The following is a 19,573-nucleotide window of genomic DNA, read 5'->3' as shown; positions in this document are numbered from 1 at the left end:
CAAGCTGCACAGAGCAAATAAGGAGAGCAGGAGTTCTGGCACATAGAGGCAGTCTATATTTCAAATTAAGACCCCACGCAGACTGAAATTCCAGCTGAGCGAAAGCTTGAACAAAGCTGTCGGACGTGAACCTGGTGTGTTCCCGTAGAGAGGCTCATCAGCTCGATGTCATCCATGCAGTGGTGCACAGCACAGAGGACCAGTTTCTTAAACACAGTATGAAGCCGTCTGCGAACTGTTCCTGAGCTAACCTGAAGGCCACATAAAGTTTGGAGGTCTGTAGCGATCGACCCCGCTCTGATTTTACCACCTCATGGCTGAGTTGCTGTCATTCCCAATCACTTCCACTTTGCTATAATCCCACTAACAGCTGACTGGAGTATTTAGTAATGAGGAAACTTCACTGGACTTGTTGCACAGGTGGCATCCAATCACGGTACCACGCTGGGGTTCCTTTCACAAATGTTTGCAGAAGCAGTCGGCATACCCGGGTGCTTGATTCTATACGCATGTTTATGAAAACGAGTTCACTGGACTCAGGTGGTCTCCACAAACCTGAAGCAACTGCACGAACCTCTGAAGGCTGTCTGACCCAGTACTAGTAAGATGTATTTAATAAAGAGGTCAGTGAGTGTATAATTCTATATGTTGTGATGTACAGTATAGCGACAGCACTGCGTATGGTCAAAGTGTTTAATAATAATAATAAAAAATTCATCCACAGGAAGCAGAGTGACTCCGGTTTAAGGACATCGTCCTCGTCCCCGTCCACCTGCTCCAGACTGAACGTCCCTGCAGGCGGCTGACAAACAGCACGCCTTTCTGAGCCTGCAGGACCCTTTCAGTCTGGAGCAGGTGGAGGCTGAGGCCCAGCTTTCACTAAAAAGTCTCTTCCTGTAGGTCAAAGGTCAGCTGCTTCAGTCTCTCAGTTTAACAGTTCATCCTAAAATCTTCACTTCTTCTTCCTCACCACCGTCCAGCCATCTTCTTCATCCTGAGTAGGAGGAGGAGGATGTGTCCTGCTGACCGATGGACCAGACGCTTCACACTCCATCTCCTGCACACACAAACAACCATCACTCAACCCGGGTGATTTCATTATCTATATATATAAAAAGTTTCCACCTGAAGCCCTCAGTCAGCTGTGTCTTCATACTATGAATGAGCCCCTGACGTACACGGGGCGGGGCCATATTTAGCTTTTTAGTGTCGTGGTTTTTCCAGGAATTTTAAACCTTCATAACTTCATGAAACACATTTGAGTTTTGTTTTAAAACAGCAACCAAATCCATTTTACACCCACTCCACATATCGTAATGTTTGTCTGTTTACGATTATAATATGAGCACAGAAGCAGCACAACTTTACAAACGGACAGAACGAGGATGTAACTGCATCAGAGGAGAAGCTGAAAGATTTTCAAACTACAGTTTCCTTCCATCCAGAGCTGGAGCTGAAAGCAAGACACATACTGGACAGTCCATGGCAAATACTCCGTAATTATGTGATACAGTCATTTTTTTTTTTTTTTAAACCACAAAAGGAATCACGGCTAGAAGATCAAAATGGATACAACACTGCAAAACTCACACAAAATACACTTTTTGAAGATTTCTGCTTGAGTGGGCGCACAACTGATCGGGCTGCAGGTTTTAACAAAGCCTATAAAATGTAATTCAGGTGTGAAAGATTCAGATTACTCGTTCAAAAAGGTTGAACGTCGCTCAGAGATTCTCAGTGGGAGTGACGGAGATCAAAATCCACAGTCCTGATTCTGACCTGTGTGTGTGTGTGTGTGTGTGTCTGTCAGGTGAGCCGTACCTGTGCGTCATCGTTGCTCTCTTCATCAGACTGCGTGGGCTGAGCCGTGACCTTTGCCCTTTGACTCTTATTCTGTGTCAGAGTGTTGATGGTGTGTTTGAGCTGCTCCAGTGCCCCCTGCCGCCACTGACCGAACATCTGCAGCAGATTGGCGGACACCTACAAACACACACACACCACCTTCAAACATCCACACCTGCAGACCAGCACCAAGCAGACGATTCTGTGTTCATTCCTTCAGTTTTTGTTCGGTGTGGAATAAAATAATAAAACTACTTTAATTGCTGCGCTTTAGTTCAAACAAGTTGACGTCAATGAGGAAACAACTGTGTGGAGAGTTTAGAGGTTTGAACAGTGAAAAGTTGGCCGCTTGAATGTTTACAAGAACAAAGAGCTCAGAGAAACCGAGTCGTCCTGGAAAGCGTCAGGAAAGAAGAAATAACGAGGCTCAAACAAAGCAGAAGAGATCAAACGGAGCCGCTTTACCAGAATCCGCAGCGCTTTTGTTCAAAAGGCAGCAAAACTTCAAAGTGACAGAGAAGCAGGTGTTGTTAAGGTGGATGCTAAATTTGAAGAAAAGCAGCAGGTGTGACTCTTCTCCAGGATGAGACCGACATGAATCTCTGAGGACTCAACGCCAGCTCCAAAAGGACGACCAGGAAACACCCAGGAACAAAAACCGCATAAAGGAAAGAGGAGGCATCAGATAAGAAAAGTGATGAAGCAGCAGGACGGACGGGGTTATGGAAACATCTGGGAGCTCATCATCACACAGTGTTTATGTTCTGCGAACCACAGACTGGCTGTAGCACATCGTGCACCGCCTCCACCTGACTACAGAGCTCGCTGCCAGCTCTGGAGCGGACAGCGAACGCACCACCTCTGCTCGACCATAAAACACGAACAGCCCATTTTCAACCACGAGTTCTGCATCATTAATCACATCATAGTGAACGCTGCAGCTTCGTTCGTGAGGCAGTACGAGCGCGAGAACTGCCGTGTATCATGCTTTTCACAAACACAACAAAAAGACTAAACTAAATATTCTCCTGGCGAGAAGAAGAACCGATGAACTCATGCCTCGCTCGTCCTACTGAACTAACTGATGAAGACGTTAATAAGACCACGCAGATATAATGCTGACATCAGGAGGCAGGAGGGTGATGAAGACAACCAGAATTTACATGCAGACATGTCATAAACATGTTTTTATTATAACATCATATCCATGCAGAGAATGAGAAATGTAGCCTCTGATCCCGAGGGTTTACTTTTCTCCACAGAAGACTTAAATATAGTGAAGATGAGTGCGTTTTAAAAACAGGATTTAAAAAAGAAACACTGTTATTGCTGTTGTCTTTGTGTGTGTGTGTACCTGTGGTAAACTCCCATCATCCACCACTGTATTGAACTCCTGATCCATCAGCTCAGCGATGAAGTCCTCGACTTCGTACTGCTGCAGGTCAGCTGACACACAGACACACGGAGATGTTAACACAACATCAAAAATGACCCTGAAGCTTTGCTGTTTAATTAAACGTGGTTCTGCTCCTTATTTCTATTCTTAGACTCTACTAGTAAAGCTCTGCATGGCGCACAGTTCAAAACATCTTAAACTGCTCCTCAGTTCATCCTGTCTGAAATATTATAGATCATCTCCCTTTAAACCAAACTTCTTCTGACAGGCTACGTCTTGTAAACAGAGGGTTTAAACTACAGGTGGGCGGGGTTTCAGCATCTACAGGAAGAGCCGTGTTCAGATGAACATATTAGACATATCCTCTTTCTCTGGCATCTTATTGAGGAGCATTTGGAGCAGTCTGAAGCCTTTAGGCTCACATGGGTTGCTTTTACATTCATACCTCATTATTTGAGACTTAAGTTTGATGTGAACATGGAGCAGAAAAGAAGGACAACAGGAGCCCTTTAAACCTCTGAGACACACTTGACTGAGTTTCCCTTTAATCAACTTGATATCGACAGAAACTTTGCCTAATTATTTGTCTTTTCTTATGCAACATTAAATGTAATCCATATCTCACGCTGTCCTTTGTCAGATTCAAAGAACAGGCTGAACCGTTGGAGGTTCAAAGTCACTTTTATTCATGCATCCTCACGAGCTGAAACTGAGACGACCCAGATCACATCTAATGATCACTGAAAGCTTAAACTCGATTTAAAGGGTTCACCCACTTCTAATTAGCACCGTAACAACTACACATACCCACCGTTGTCATGGAAATACTGCTGAACCACATCCACCATCCAATCAGCTTTCTGCTGGCCGTAGACGCCTCCAAACCCGTTATCCACCGCAATCTGTCCGACAAACAGAGATGGTACATTTTATTGCTGTGACCTCACATCATACATAACATCAGATTTCTAATGTTGACTTAAGAATAAACGAGCTAATTAATAAATTCTCATAAACAGAGAATCCTGCGAGATGTTGCAGGCACCCAACTCAAACACATCCTCCCTACACGTCTGTTTAAATTTCCCCACTTCTTCTTCTATGTGTTGACTCCACCACCCAGCATCCAGACGCCCACACTCCAAGCTCTACCTGCATTCTGCTGAAGTAATGAATCATTTTGAAACATTTAAAAAGATGAACTATCCAAAGGTCAAAGTTCATCACCTTCTTTTGGTTGCCCCCTTTAGGGATCGCCACAGCAGATCATCTGTCTACAGTCACACCAACTCTCTGCATGTGCTGCTTCACTACATCGCTGAATCTAATCCTGGTCTTCAAATTGTCCTCCTGCATTGCAGCTCCATCTTTACACATCCGAACTGAGCTCCACACTTCAATAAATAACACTCATCTTGACCAAGAAGGACTGGATTGATGATGATGTGGGTACAGTAACGCAGAATCACGAAGATACTTCCAAAACAGGTCTTCTGTTTATTTGATATAAAACTGCTTTCTAAATCCTGCCGACTACAGTCTACTTAGCAACATAAAAACAATCACAACACAACGCCCGTGTGCCAAAAAGTGATTCCCGGTATTTACACTTCCATAAAAAAGACATTTTGACCTATAATATGTGAGATATATGTGAACTGTCTCCCTCATGTATGATATCAAGTCATCTTGAGCCACAAACAACATTCGTCTCACAAGGTAGAAGTCGCCGTCAGTTTGTGGCAGAGTGACTTTTGTATTTATCTTTTATTTATCCAGTTAAAAGGTCCCGCTGCCATAAAAATGCTCTGTGTAGGTCTGTGATTTGGTTTAATAGAACATAAGCTCCTCACGTGAGAAGCTGTTAGCATGTTAGCTTCATATCGGTTATCGTTGAATCAGTAACCCGTCTGGGTATCAGCTGGACCCGTCTGCCTGCCGCTCAGGAGGCACTCGATCGGCTCTAACTCACCTGAAGAACCGGCCAGGTTCGAAGAACCGCTCGGACTCCCTCCGTGAAGACCTCACGTGAAGCCGCGGAGGCCGCCATGTTGGGTCTGACAGACGGAAGGAGCCGAGTGCAGAAACAGAGATCAGACAGAAGCGATTGTTCAGGAAAAGCGTGCTCCTTCCAATCGAAACGGGACTGTGACAAAAAGCTAAAGAAATAAACAGACATGCATGTAAACTCTGAACTGCTCTAATTGTCAGATTCATCAAGGTGCTGGAAACTTTCCGTCCATGTTGACATTATTGTACTGTGGAGGCCCAGGAGTGCCAAAAGGAATTAAATAAATACATCATTAAAAATGAATTGAATGTGTCAATAATTAATTAAATATATCATTAATTAAAATGTCATCAATTAAATACAACTGAAAATAAATAATTAAATGTTTTAAATGAAATGAATGGCCATTTAATTAATTATTGAAATATTTATTTAATGAATTCATTCCAATTTTAAATAATTAATGAAACATTTAATTCATTATTTAATTAATCCGTTTTGCCACTCCCAGCTCTCCACAATTGTCCATGATGTGAATGTCCTTTTCTACCACAACCAGAAACCGGTTTAAGATGATTTTAGCTTTGTGACATTGTATGTTAGCCTGGTATCAGAACACGGGCACACTGTGGTCATAAATGGATGAACGTGACATGGAAGATCTAAGGTTTTACAGATTATGTAACCATTTATGTAACCGAAGGAATGTCTTCCACTAGGAAGACCATTGACTAACCGCACTTACTTTTAAATAACAAATGAGAAAAGGAGAAACACGTAAACTCTCATAGACTGTATATAAATGATGGATGTAGCTGCTGGTTTCCACTGTTGTCATTTTAGTTTGTTTGTTTTTTTTAAACCAGACATTACACACACAGGAGACTGCTCAACTGTTATTGTACGGCGGCCCTGAGAGTTCAAATGGACTGCAACTTTTAAAAAAACACACCAGCAAATAGGAAAATGCTGCAAAAGCACACAAAACACAAAGGAAATAGAAAAAACAGCAACAAAAAACTGAGGAAAAAAATCAGGAAAGAAAACAGAAGCGTTTCTTGGGAAACAAAAACTTGACTGAACCCCGGTGGAAGTGACACGCTAACAGTAAACAGTAACAAACATGTGTGTAGAGTATTAAACGAATAATGTGATTAAATCACTCATTGCCTTACACCCTCAGATCTCACAACACTAACGAACCCTCTGCTTCTTTTGAACGTGCCTCACTGCAGTTCTTTGCAGCTGTTCAGTCAAGTGTCCCAGAAACACTTCCATTTTCTTTCCTGATTTTTTTTAAAGCTTTTGCAGCATTTTTTCTCTTTCCTCTCAGGGTCACCATCATCATCCTTTTCAACACAAATGTAGGATGAATTAACTGGTATGTATTTACGCATAATAGAATCAAATATGTACTGTTGTCCAGTTTCGGTCTGTGCAGGTTCTGTTGTCCACCTGCAGGTGGCAGCAACTCAACAGAAATCCACCTAAACATAAGCGAGACTTACAAAAAAACCAAACCTACTGTCCACATTATTTATTATTATTTTACTTAGAAATGTTCTACATTCATGCTGTCTTCATCTGCTGTCTGAGGAAGGATTTGATTCAGTTTGAGGCTTCTCAAATGTCTGCCTCCGGATGGAGGTCTGAGTGAAAGCAGGTTAAGTTCCAGATATCAGTTCAGCTCATATGAAAGCAATAAGTTCTCAGGAATATGGCATTAAAAGGTCTCAGTGTGCCATTCGTGAGAGTTATTAAGGAGTTTTTCGACACCTTTCACTGATTAACATCACTGTGAAAAAGAGATTCTCAGGGAGGCGCTGAGCTGCAGTCCGAGTGTTTCATAGTGTTTGTACAGGGATGTGATCCTAAACTGCAGACCCTGAAATCATTTACTTGTTGTTTGTGTATTCACTCTTCCTACAACCTTTTAAACACAACCAGAACTGCATTTTGAAACTGTATTAAACAATTCATACATTTAATGAAATGGAGCTGATCTCCACCCGGCACCGCTGTTGAATAAAATGTTGGAGGTTTTGGCTCATAGGGATCGTTTTTATAGCCAAACTTATTATTTAAAACTTCAGCCATGTTTAAAGTGAACATCCATCATCGTAACACAAGACAGAGAATAAGAAAAAAGCATAATAACTAAACTTTAATCGCACAATCAAAGCACAAAGAAGAATTTTAGTTCATTGGCTGACGTTACCTCGGAGTCTGCAGCTGTGGAGATTGTGTTATTGCAGCTGTTTCACTTTTCCAGACATTTTCAAATATTCACCTAATGAATGGATGCAACGCATGCTTCCTCACCTCCCCAGTGATCCTATTAATATTAACTCACATGTTCACAGTCACATTTTCCAGGTTTCCTTCAGCACCGGCAGCAGCAGCTGTGTTGCTTTTAGTCTGTATTATATTTTTAAATGTGACCCTGAAGCATGCATTAGTTCTGTCGCTATAGGCCCGGAGGAGCTTTCTTCATCTCTAATTTCCTTCGCACTCATTGAATTTATTTATGTACCGCTCTTGCATGCCGTTGCCTTTCTGTCTTCTCTCTTCAACAGTTTGTGCTCTATCTCTGTGCCTTTCTCCTGGAATAATAGAAATTCCCACAGAAAGGAATGTCTGACACTGGACCTGCATATTCCTGATGTTTGGTTGATGGCTCCACTAACCTGCTGAGTTGTTTTTCGTATATTCTTTTGCTGTTTGTCATCCCTTTGTGCCTTTGTGTTCATCTTTTCTCTTTTCCAGTTACTCCAACCTTTTAAGGCAGATATTTGGTGTCCGTTCTGATGGAAGCTTCTTCCTTTTAAAAGGGAGTTTTTTTCTCTCCACATGCTTTTATCTCTGTGATCGTTGCTATTTATTTTACCTTACAGTTTAAAGTGTCCTGGGAATACATATATTGGAAATTGGCAGTGTATATAATTTATAAAAATAACCAGAAATCCTCCAAAATGATCATTTGAGCTTTCAGTCATTTACAGGTAGGTCCATAAATATTCGTATACCCTCAAATGAAAGCTGAGGGTCTGCACATTATGTCCATGTCCATTATATAACTAGAATTGGAATATGCTTCAGTAAACAGGTGAAAAAAAACATAAACTCGTGTCAATGTCCAAATATATTTGCTAAGTATTTCTGTGTTATGCTTCCTTCTTCTGCTTTATTAAAATTTTGGATGCAAACTTTGTCCATACAATTATTGTAGAGTTTTAGAGCCTGAAGCAACTGCTGTTTCGATTTGGCACTATAGAAATAAAACTGAAGGGAAATGTTTAAACTTACTGTGCAGCCATTTTTCATATAATACATCAGTAGGCGGGCCCAGGGCTGCACATGAGCCCCGTGATCACCAAAACCAATGCACTCTGCTCTAAACCAGCTCTTTACACTGAATGTGTTCCCTTTCTGCTTTGTTCAGTCCCCCATGTGCCGCTCAGGGTGAGCAGATGTCCCTCTTTAGGGGGACTCTGATACATGTTGATGAAGATGTCGCCTGCTGGTGAGCTGGTCACCATCTTTTGCTTTCTGTGCTCCGCCAAAAGTTGAAAGTCATATGCAACAATTTTTTGGGGAATATGATGAAGGCTACCTCTGATAAAAGGAAATAAAAACTGCAAATTAACTGGGTTAAAGTGGTGGAAGGTGGTTGTCATGTTTCCATATCTATTTAGAAACATTGATGTGTCTGAGAATTTAGTTCGTGGACGCCTCAGAGAAAGAAAAATGATCATTTTTCTTAAGCTTATTAAAATAAATAATAATAATAACAATAATAAATCCTTGATCAGTTTAACAGAAACCTTTATTGTCAGTGCAGAAATGACGATCACATCAACTTTATAAACACAGCAAATATAGAAACAGTTTATGGCCAAAAGTATGTGGACAGCTGTACACACATGACAGCGTAACATGCAGCTGTTTGTGTTAAAACACAAACACAACAAATCCCTTAAAAACACATTTATGTGGAACTAAACCGTAAAATCACCACAAACGCCCAAAAGGACTGATGACGTTTCTCAAGACGAACTTTAAAACCGCAAAAATAATCTTTCAGCAGTACCTTAAAATCTTTCAGTAATCTCATCCTCAAAAAGTCGTCTAATTACATGATAAATATAAAGTAAAACAAGTGTTTATTTCAAGATAAAACTTTCAGTCTTTATAAAATAAGACATGTCATTAATATTTGATTTAACCTGGAAAAAAACCAACCTCGTCTAAATAATGAACACTTCATTATATCATCACCACATCATCTTTGCACACAACAGATGGAAACTGGGAGTTTCTTCTTTAACAGGCAACAAGATGCTAAATATTTGGCTACACCCAGCCGGTGCCGTCCACGTACTTTTGGCTGTACAGTATGAAACCACGGGTCCTCACAGACAGACAGAAAAGTGAGGGTCGAATTAATCAGCTGCTGACCTGCAGCTTTCTGTCTCTCTGACAACCAATTTATTGTGAAAATCCTGCTGGTCTTCTTTTTCTTTCAGAATAAAAGCTCATTCAGACAGGATTTCACTGCAGGCTTTTAATCCTCCTCCTGCACTCTCTCCTTCTCGTGCTCTGTTTCTTCTTTTACTGATTTCAGCACCCACACGTTTATCTGTGAATCCTCTGTATGTATGTGATGTTTCCTGCAGTGCGTGAGGGCTGATCTGGATGTGAACTCCATTTTTAAGAACTAAATATGAATTTAGAAACCTCAGAAAAAAACAAAAAACCCTTCATGGCTCCAGAACCCAGACCAGATCCTGGACCAGCAGCTGCAGGTGTTTGAGTATCAGACTAATATTTCATCACCTGCTCTGTCTGAAATATTAAATCCTGTCTGAACGAGATGGGAAAAGAAACACTTTGACATGAATGGATCAATAAATGAGGAGGTTTAAAAGCAACGATGGAGCTGCAGCTGCAGAAGAGTCTCTGGGTCTTAATCCAGGACACCGAGCACTGTGATTGGTTCCTGTCTATGACCACGCCCACTCTGAGCAGTCATTGGCTTATTTCAGTTGCGTCTAGGTTCTGATGCATATATTTGTAGAAATGTTTTATGCGTCTTCAAATGGTAGCTGGTTTAAAACACATGAAGTCTGTGCAGCAGCTGGATAACATCTGTGCCTTGAGGCGACTGTTGTTGGGAGTTAGCGCTGTATAAATAAAACTGAATTGAATAAAGGTTACTGAGCGTGTGCGGGGCAGAAATCCTGGTCACCTACAAGGTGAGTCATCCCGAACTCCTCTGACCATCAACATCTGGCACACCGATCTGAGTCTGAGCGCCAACATCAAACTGATGCTGGTTCGCGTGACTTCACCATCAAACTAAGTCCTCTTCATAAAATAAATGCTACGCGAACAGGAGTCCAGAAGCCTCATTCATAAGACATGTTTACACGCATGTCAGGGAGGAAAAGAATAGAAAAGTGCCATTTAAGTACTAGTCCATTTAACCATCGTTACGCATTCGTTTATCTGCAGTATTTGTACGTTTACACCAGAGAAAATGACCCACAACTTTCCGAAACTATGGCAACTACAGTACCTTCACCTCTGGATTCTCACGTGAACATCATTTATTTTTTTATTTGACAGGACAGTTTTGTTAACTGCAGTAATTTTCCACAAAACAAAATTAAAACTAACAGGATCACGTGTTGCTACCATCTACTAGTGCATCTAAAAACCATTGAATATCACAAAAAAATACATTTGTGGTAATTTCAATAAATAACTTTTGAATATTCTATATGAATTGACTAAAAATGATGTTTTTTGTTTTCATTTTGGTGTTTATGGCTAATTACACCATTACAGCTAATGAAAATCAGAAATCCAGTATCTCAAATTATTAGGATATTTCCAAAGATCAATCTAAAAAGGAAATGCAGAAACCTTTGAAAACTGTATCTATTATATAATAATAATAATAATAAAAAAAAAGATTTGTCATCTTCAATAAACATGAAGCAATTATTTTGAGTAAAAACCCGAAATATATAAAATCAAAGGTTAAAATTAGAATTGTGGGCAGAATATATTTTAATAATAATAATAATGATGTAATAATGTGTAGTTTATTATGTTTTGATTGTATACACAGTACTCTTTTGAGGCTCCATGAATTACTGCATCAATGCAGCGTGGCATGGAGGTATGGATGTTACTGAAGCTCAGGTTGCTTTGACAGCAGCCTTCTGTGGATCAGGTTTTTCTCATCTTCCTCTTGACAATCTCCACAGATTCTCTGTGGGATCCAGATCAGGCAAGTTGGCTGTATGATTAAGCATGATAATAACATGATAATAACATGATAATAACACGGTCAGCAAATCATTTGGGAGCAGTTTTAACATTGTGAGTGGTGCTAAGTCCTGGTGAAAACGAATTTGGCTTCTCCATAAAGCTTTCAGTGAAAGGAAACATTTCTTCAAAACCTCCTGGTAGATGTCTTGGTGTCGACTCAATGATCCAGATAAGGAAATCTCAGAAAGTTGATTTCGTTCATCTGGATTCAGCATTGTCTGTGGGAAAAAGGTTTCATCGCTCATGTCAGCTGACTGCAGGTTTCCCCAACTTTATATGATCATTTCTGTCACCTATCTCCAAGTTTCTGGCTTTGGTCCTGAATCGCTTCGTGTGCAGCACCAAACGCAACATTCGAATCACGCTGGACGACACCAGATGAAACAATGGCCTCTTATGAGGCCGTTACATCTTCTTCACTTGTGTTACAGCTACCGGACCAGCTCATAAGAGATTAGAGGACAAGCCCACCCTCAACACCAACCAAGTGTCTCTGTCCAGTCAAGTTTATTTATAAGCACATTTGAAAACAACAGATGTAAAAAGTGCTGTATATCTAAAAAAGATTAGAAGATAAGTAAAACAGCGTGGATAAAAAGTCATCGGTACGCAGTCCGGTTTAAAAGCCAAAGAATAAAAATACTGTCAACTGCCAGAGCATCTAAAAGCATCTAAAAATGAAAAAAGGACCAAGAATGGACTCGAGTGGCTCCACATAAGAAAGGAAGATGCACGCCTAAGCTGTAAAATTGTTTGGTAAAGCAAGATTTAAACCATTCCAGCCCCTTTTATTCTGAAACTCTTCAGTAACACTGCTTTGATCCAAAAAGGAACAGAGAGAAGGAAAACAGCTTTCTCCAGGACCTTAGACTAGAAAGAAGTTTAGACATCAGTCTGAAGTCGGATAAAACTGTGGGCTCAAGGTTTTGCTTTGAAACAATAGACTCCACCACAGTATGCCACTGCCATTGATAATAGTGAGTAAACTCATTGCTATAGTGCCAAAAATATCCATCAGTCGCCAAGATGAATGTCCAGGAGACATTTTGTGGGTTTTAAGGGGCAAAGACAAAGACTCAAAGTGGTCAAAAGCAACAGAGGATGTGTGAAACGATGGGTCAGAGCCAGGAGGGATGATATGAGACCGAATACTTACAATCCTGGCATCAAAATCAAATTCTCATCTACTGCTTTGGACTCTATGAGAGGAGGAACCAGGAGGATTAACAACAGAGTTAATAATGCTGAATAAAACAGGGTCGTCTGTGACAGTTGTGAGAAACAATATCAGACAAACACTTTGTTTTTACTGGAACGCCTCTGATAATTTAACAGAGACTCTCTAAGAACATGAAAAGACACCAGAAGTCTATCCTTTATTTTTGTTCAGCTCTCCTACACACCCATCTGAGTGCTTGGGTGGCATTATTTAACCAAGGCTGAAGGGTTCAGATTTTTGAGAGCTGTTACTTCAAGCTACATATTTCATATACAGACAGACACAGTGATGCACCGTGGGTTTTCCACTTGACCCTATTGTGACTAACTTGCATATGGAGAAAGTCAAGAAGAGGGCTCTGATATCATTCCTGAAACACCACCGAGCTAATGGTTCAGGTATGCGGATGACACCTGGGTGAAAATCAAATCTCAGGATGAACCACAGTTCACTGATCTTATTAACCTGGTGGACACACACATCACGTTCACCAGAGAGGATATAAAAATTACAGCTGTGCATTTTCAGACTGTGAAATTCCCACATTCCACAGGACTCTGCAAAACAGAGCGAACACCAGTCCCACAGACAAAGTGGGCAGAGAAGCAGAAGAACATCCAATCAAAGAGACCCTGATCAAATGTGCTTATCCCAGCTGGTCATGTGTCAAAACTAGTAAGATACCCTAAGAAACCATCGGTAAGCCATTATGAGTCAGAAGTATTGGAACAGGTGAGACATATTTTACAGTACATCAGGTCTCTGTGGCTTTCAAACCTGAAAACGCTCCATGCCAAAAAGTGATCCGGCGCATGGATCAGGTTCTGAACTGAGCAAACCAAACAAGTGCTGACTCAGGGAATGGCACAACACGGAAGAGATACGCCATCAGGCCAGGACTCTGTAGTCTATTTACACCTGAAGGCAAGCAACCACTCTTTCAGAGAGGAGCATGTGTGCATCCTGGACAGGCAGGAACACAAGTTTGAGCAGGAAGTCGAGGAGGCGGTTTACATGAAAAGGGGAAGACCATCTCTGCACCAGAGAGGGGGCCTAAGAGTACATATCTCACCATCTTACAACCAAAACTAGTACCGTTGCTTAACAATCCACAAGCTCAGTTTCATGATTGTTAATATGTGCTATTATCTTGTCCAAGGATATTTGGGATGCAGACTGGAGCAGGTGACCTGCTCTGCTTCCTGAGCTTCAGCCACCCAACTGAATCTGTACTGTTGATAGCGCTGGGGAAACCTGCAGTCAGCTGAAGACTGAAGAACTCACTTGGATGACTAAAGAAATGTTCTTCCTGTTGAAAATGCTGCGTCCAGATGAACCGAATGGCACCTGACAGTGCGTTACCACCAACAGTAGATGATACGACACTCCAAACTTCACTCTGGACTTCAAACACCTTGGATTCACCTCTTCTTCCAGACTCTGGGACTTTCTCTACAATCCTAGGATTGTGCTTTCTTCTAAAACCAGACCACTGCTCAACAGTCCAGCTCTTTTTCTCCTTTGACCAGGTAAGATGCTTACGGTGCTGTCGTTGGTTCAGGAGTGACTTGATGCATCAGTGGTGATTCTTGACACGCTGACACCAGCCTTAGCCCAATCCTTGTGAAGCTCTTATATTCTCGAACTGACTTTTCTTGTAAATCTTTTCGAGGCTGTGGTCATCCCTGTTGCTTCCGCACCTTTTCTCCAGGCATACCTTTACCTTCCAGCCGACCTTCCATTAATATGCGTCTATACATCACTCTGAACAGCCAGGTTTTTCAGCAACCAACTAGACTGAGAGATACACAGTAATTATGCCGTCTTAATAGTAAGTTATTTAATGATTTACTTATCAGGACAGAATGAAATGTCCTGATAATTTGAGATATTGGATTTCTTCAAAGTTTAAACAAAAAAAGTCTTTAAATATTTCCTAGAAAATATGAAAATTCCTTTTTGAAATAAAAAAAATCTCACAACTATTAAATGTTTTGTGATCCACTAAAACTGGGACTTGGTTTTCTTGGTTAGCCGGTGATCATGTTTTTTGTGTGAGGTGAAGAAAATTTCTGACAGGTTAACAGGTTAATTTTGGGGGAAAACTGAGTCTGACTTTCCAGAATCCAGCTGCTACATCCCGGCATCATAATGCATTTCATTTGAGCTACTCCACTAAGTAGACATAACATTAGCTCTGGTTTGCCACTCAGTCAAGCTCAGCCAGCAGCTCCAGTAGATCAGCTCACTCCAGTGCGTGCCATTCGGCACACCTTTTTTGAAAAATCTCTGCAAGCCACTTTGATACCCACCACCACCCCAACACCTCTATTTCATGCTACTTCTGACTTAAACAATCATTGTCACCGGTGGCTGCTCTGTTTAGTTCTCTGCCTTTAGGCTTTACACATATTTGCTTTTAAGAGCGGACGTGTCCCAGAACAGAGCTATATCACCAAATATAATTAGTGTAAAAGGAATAATAAAAAAAAGAAACAGTCCTGGCAGGAAATCCTCAGGTTTACCTTTTCCGAGTCACAGCACACAGCCTGGGCCTCTCATCTGCACTCCAGGGCTGGTGAGTGTGATGGTGACCGTGGTAAACAGAATTTGATTTGAAGTCTAAGCTGGTTGATTTATAGTTGAAAGGTTTAATGCAGGAGAAAATGATGATAAAATGACTGATTTCAGTGTTTAGGAACAAGTTGGAATGATGAAAGTGAGAAATAAAATGTGTCGTATTCCTGTTTCATTTTCCCTCGTTTCCAAAATGAGAGTTTAGATCACAAATATTACCTGTGCCGTACTGTTCCAGGCCTAGTTTTGTGTGTATGTAATGGTTATGAATAGAGGCTCCCGGTGTTGCTTTATCTGAAAGTCGGGGGGGGGGTGAACCTTGGGATGAACAGCCGAGTCGGTTGTTTTCAGACAGGAAGTTCTCAGGTTTACCTGGTTATCTGAGAGCTGTGGAAAGGTCACCGTGTGGCTTTAATCAAAGGGAGAGGCTACAGGCGCTTCAACGTGACCTCTGAGATGTTAGAGGATCCACTGTGACTTTTTGTCCTCACTGATATTATCTCTTTAGTGACAACAGAGCATCGTCAACATAATGACGAATGTTATGCTTCAGCCAATCATTTGAGCCAATTAGCGCACGTCTCTGTAACATTTCCTGTTCGTATTTAAGTTTCACAGATGAGCGATGAAGATTTTCTGCCTGAACCCACAGGAACTCCTGATGCTCCAGCTGATAGTTTCATTTTGACATAATATTATGCACTTGAGTGTATTGTTGTTCTGAGTGTGTGTGTGTGTGTGTGTATGACCATGTGATCTTCATGATGATGTCATCAGGCTCTGCATGGGGATTGGTCCACAGCTACCTATGGGGAAAAAAGCAAAAACCGAGTGAGTGCTTGAGTCGTGTTACCTGACACGTTTCCATTAGTCCTGATTATTATTCACATTTCCTTTTTGATTTAATTTTTAACTGTGTGAAAGCGCCTGCCTATGTGACGGCCCAGCCTCCGTCACCAACACCAAAAACAACACGTCCTGAATGCTCATGTAAAGCAGGGGCACTAATCTGATGCTCAGTGGAGAATGGCTGGCTTTTTCACTCTAATACCGAAGGTCTTGACCTTCCTATGAAAAAGTGGCTCTGCGTTACATAACTTTGGATTTGGGACTGAAAATAAAATTGATTTGAACTAAAGGCAGGTGCGGCTGACAACCAGCTGCTGTGCTGCACTCTGAGCAGTCAGCAGACGTTGGTATTTATTTATCGGAGCAACGAGCCACGCTGAAAGTGATGGGTTGTCTTCTGCAGTGTGGATCTGAAAGTCTGCTGGAGGTGGGCACACAAACCTCTAATGACATGATGCCTGAATCTCATGCACACGTCTGAACAGAAAGAAGCAGGAGTCGATCAGACAATGAGGTGAAAGAAGTTTTATGTCTGACATGCGCTCGTTTCATTAATCTGATGGCAACTAAACATATCTGAATATGCAACCTCTTCATTTTTCTGTGGAAGTCAACAATAGATGATTAGTGAGTGTACAGTGTACAGTTTGTGGTGTTATTTGGATGCATAACATCCCAGAGGTTCTCAATTGGATGCAGGTTTGTCCTGTCAGAAGCTTAATCATCCAGGAACTGTCTACACACACTGGCCACATGGGGCATGACATTGTCCTGGACCAGGATGAACTGAGGACCCAGTGCATCAGGATATGACTGACAGTATGACTGACATCCCAACAACAGACTGTTCTCTCTGTTGAGGTCAGGAAAGCGATTCCGCTCCCTGAAGACCAACACAGAGAGACTGAGGAGGAGCTTCTTCCCGCAGGCGATACGGTCTCTCAATCACACCACCACACAGTACTGACCCACACATACAGTTCTTACACACACACTGGACTTTCTGGACTTTGTTTTTGCACAACACTGGTCACTATATTCTTCATTTCCGGTAATACTTGTACAGCTGCTGTTATTGTGTATATATATTTATATTTAGATTTCTTCATACATTCTTATATAGTTCTATATTGTGTATTGTGTATTTTGTTGTACAGTTATTTTATTTTCAACTTTAATTTATATATTTTATCTTATTCTTCCCAGTTAAATTTACCCTTCATTCTAATTTGTGTTGTACAGTTATTTCATTTTTAACCTTAATTTATATTTTATTCCTTCCTAGTTAAATTTACCCTTTTTAATTTTTCATATTTATTTCCTATCTTATTCATAGCCTTTCCTTTTTTTGTTTTCTTTGGGTCACGAGCAGTTGTCCAAGCATTTCACTACATATCGTACTGTGTATGACTGTGTACGTGACAAATAAAATTTGAATTTGAATTTGAATTTGAGTAATGTGAGGATTTTAACCTGGTACCTAACAGCGGTCAGGGTACCACTGACTAGCACATGGTCCATATATGAACCTCCAAGGACATGAACTTGGACCCAGTGAGACCTGCATGCCTTTAGCTGGCGGAGCTAAAATCATCAGTAATCTTTAGTTTTCCATTGTTCACTTTTCTCCGCAGTCTCACATCTATTACAAACTGACCAGACTGCAAGAACCAGAAGCTGGTTTGATGTCGTCTTTCCAGTGCATTTACTGTAAAACTCCAGATTTACAGGATGTAACTGGTGCTGAAAGGTCCACACGAGACCAAAGGACGAATGTTTTGTGCATTTCGGGAGCTACCCACACAAAACCACCAGGCTGCACTGAGGTGGTGCAACAGCCTCCTGTAGATGTTTTGGCTGAAAACACATTTTAAAGTTCAACCTCGTCATAAATAATCTGGTGGTTTTATTTTGGTTTAGTTGCACTCTTTAATCTTGGTGATGTTTCTCACACACACACACACACACACACACACACACACACACACACACACACACACACACACACACACACACACACACACACACACACACAGGTGTTTATTATACGCAGTGTGCTGATACTTGCTTTTATCTGTGGATTTCCAAATGTGAAGCATTTTCTAAATGACAATGAAATTCTTAATATGATTTAAAGAAAATGCAGCTGATGCACTGTCCATTTCTCTCTCTCACTGTTGTTTCTGACTAAAGCTGTAGAAAACACCAGCAGAAGAGTGACCCATATCTGACTGACAACATGTCGCCACTTTACCAGATTGAATGTCTTATAAGGGCAGAGCAAACCTAGCTGTCGAAGTGACACACAGGTATGTGCTCGGTGTTACACCCAGCCTGCTCTGATTCTCTGTCCGACCTGCAAACAGCTGATCACGACCTGCCAGTGACACATAATGAAGTGTTAAAAGATCCTACTCCACATCTCTCACTCAACAAAAATTACAAAATTAGAAAAAACCCCAAACATGGGCATTTATTAAAAGTTTAGTGCTACAACATTTGCTATTTACTGGCAGGTGGTGGGAGTGTGTAACATCGTGCTGTTGTTTATTAAGAACAAACTGGATATCAGCCAATCAGGTTTGAGACAATTGCAGGATACAAACATAAATCCTGACTGACGTGGGCTTTACACTTCACATTCTTTGCACACTGTAAAACATCACAACTTCCTGTTTCATAAAAGTAAAGTCATTTTAGCTTTTGACATTTTTGGTCAGAGATTCAGTTCCTGATCTTAAGAATCTTTGTGCCTGAAAATGAAGATAGGTGATCTAAGGCAGCGGTCCCCAACCTTTTTTGGGCCACGGACCCGTTTAATGTCAGACAGTATTTTCATGGAGCGGCCTTTAAGGTGTCGCGGATAAATACAACATAATAAAACGATACGACCGAGACAAAAACTGTGGTATTTTGTAAATCTAATAATAAACACGAATTCACGGTGTAATTATGTAACTTTATTAGCAGCGTTTTCCTGAAATGCACCAACAACATTGAGAGTAACATCCTGCTCTCTGCCCCTTAATGCTCTCTGGTCGCTATGGTAATGTGTAAAGATTTCTTTCAAAATAAGACACAACTACAACACAGGAAAAGACCCAGGGAAACAGAGTTAACTATAAAAACCCTGAAAACCATAACTTTGCCCCCCGAGCCTCACGTGGCCCGGCACCAAGCGACTCACGGACGGGTTGGGGACCACTGATTGGACAATAGAAGGCTCAAAACCGTTGCCTGGTCTGATGAGTCTTGATTTTTTTCTGCAGATTTTGGATAATAAAAACAGTTTTAACCGACTAGAACTTCAATCTTAATGTCTTGAACTTATATATCAAAG

The 19,573-nt window shown here is 41.1% G+C and overlaps 2 protein-coding genes across 2 annotated transcripts in view; both read right to left on the bottom strand.

Moving 5' to 3' along the window:
• Window positions 1-185: 185 nt before the first annotated feature.
• tsr2 (TSR2 ribosome maturation factor) lies at window positions 186-5,364 on the bottom strand. The gene is made up of 5 exons (XM_040022631.1): window positions 5,211-5,364; window positions 4,050-4,140; window positions 3,197-3,288; window positions 1,822-1,980; window positions 186-1,057 (listed from the first exon to the last, which is right to left on the bottom strand). Exons 1-5 carry the CDS (start codon window positions 5,286-5,288, stop codon window positions 953-955), a joined length of 525 nt encoding a protein of 174 aa, XP_039878565.1. The 5' UTR covers window positions 5,289-5,364; the 3' UTR covers window positions 186-952.
• Window positions 5,365-14,513: 9,149 nt separating this feature from the next.
• The window catches only part of grm6a (glutamate receptor, metabotropic 6a), a 27,922-nt gene continuing 22,862 nt past the window's right edge, over window positions 14,514-19,573 (bottom strand). Inside the window, exon 16 of the mRNA XM_040022622.1 lies at window positions 14,514-16,190. The gene's annotated coding sequence lies outside the window, so the exon portion shown is untranslated. The remainder of the gene's footprint in view (window positions 16,191-19,573) is intronic.

The sequence above is a fragment of the Simochromis diagramma genome, unplaced genomic scaffold, assembly GCF_900408965.1.
Source record: "Simochromis diagramma unplaced genomic scaffold, fSimDia1.1 OVJJ01000308.1, whole genome shotgun sequence".
Classification (NCBI taxonomy): domain Eukaryota; kingdom Metazoa; phylum Chordata; class Actinopteri; order Cichliformes; family Cichlidae; genus Simochromis; species Simochromis diagramma.
This window is presented reverse-complemented; position numbering and strand designations above follow the sequence as displayed.

Excerpts from the sequence above, each read along its gene's own strand:
- tsr2 (XM_040022631.1), bottom strand. The coding sequence starts at position 5,288 with ATGGCGGCCTCCGCGGCTTCACGTGAGGTCTTCACGGAGGGAGTCCGA. Across the intron at positions 4,141-5,210 it reads GAACCTGGCCGGTTCTTCAG|ATTGCGGTGGATAACGGGTT; the intron begins GTGAGTTAGAGC and ends TTTGTCGGACAG. Across the intron at positions 3,289-4,049 it reads GCAGTATTTCCATGACAACG|CTGACCTGCAGCAGTACGAA; the intron begins GTGGGTATGTGT and ends TCTGTGTGTCAG.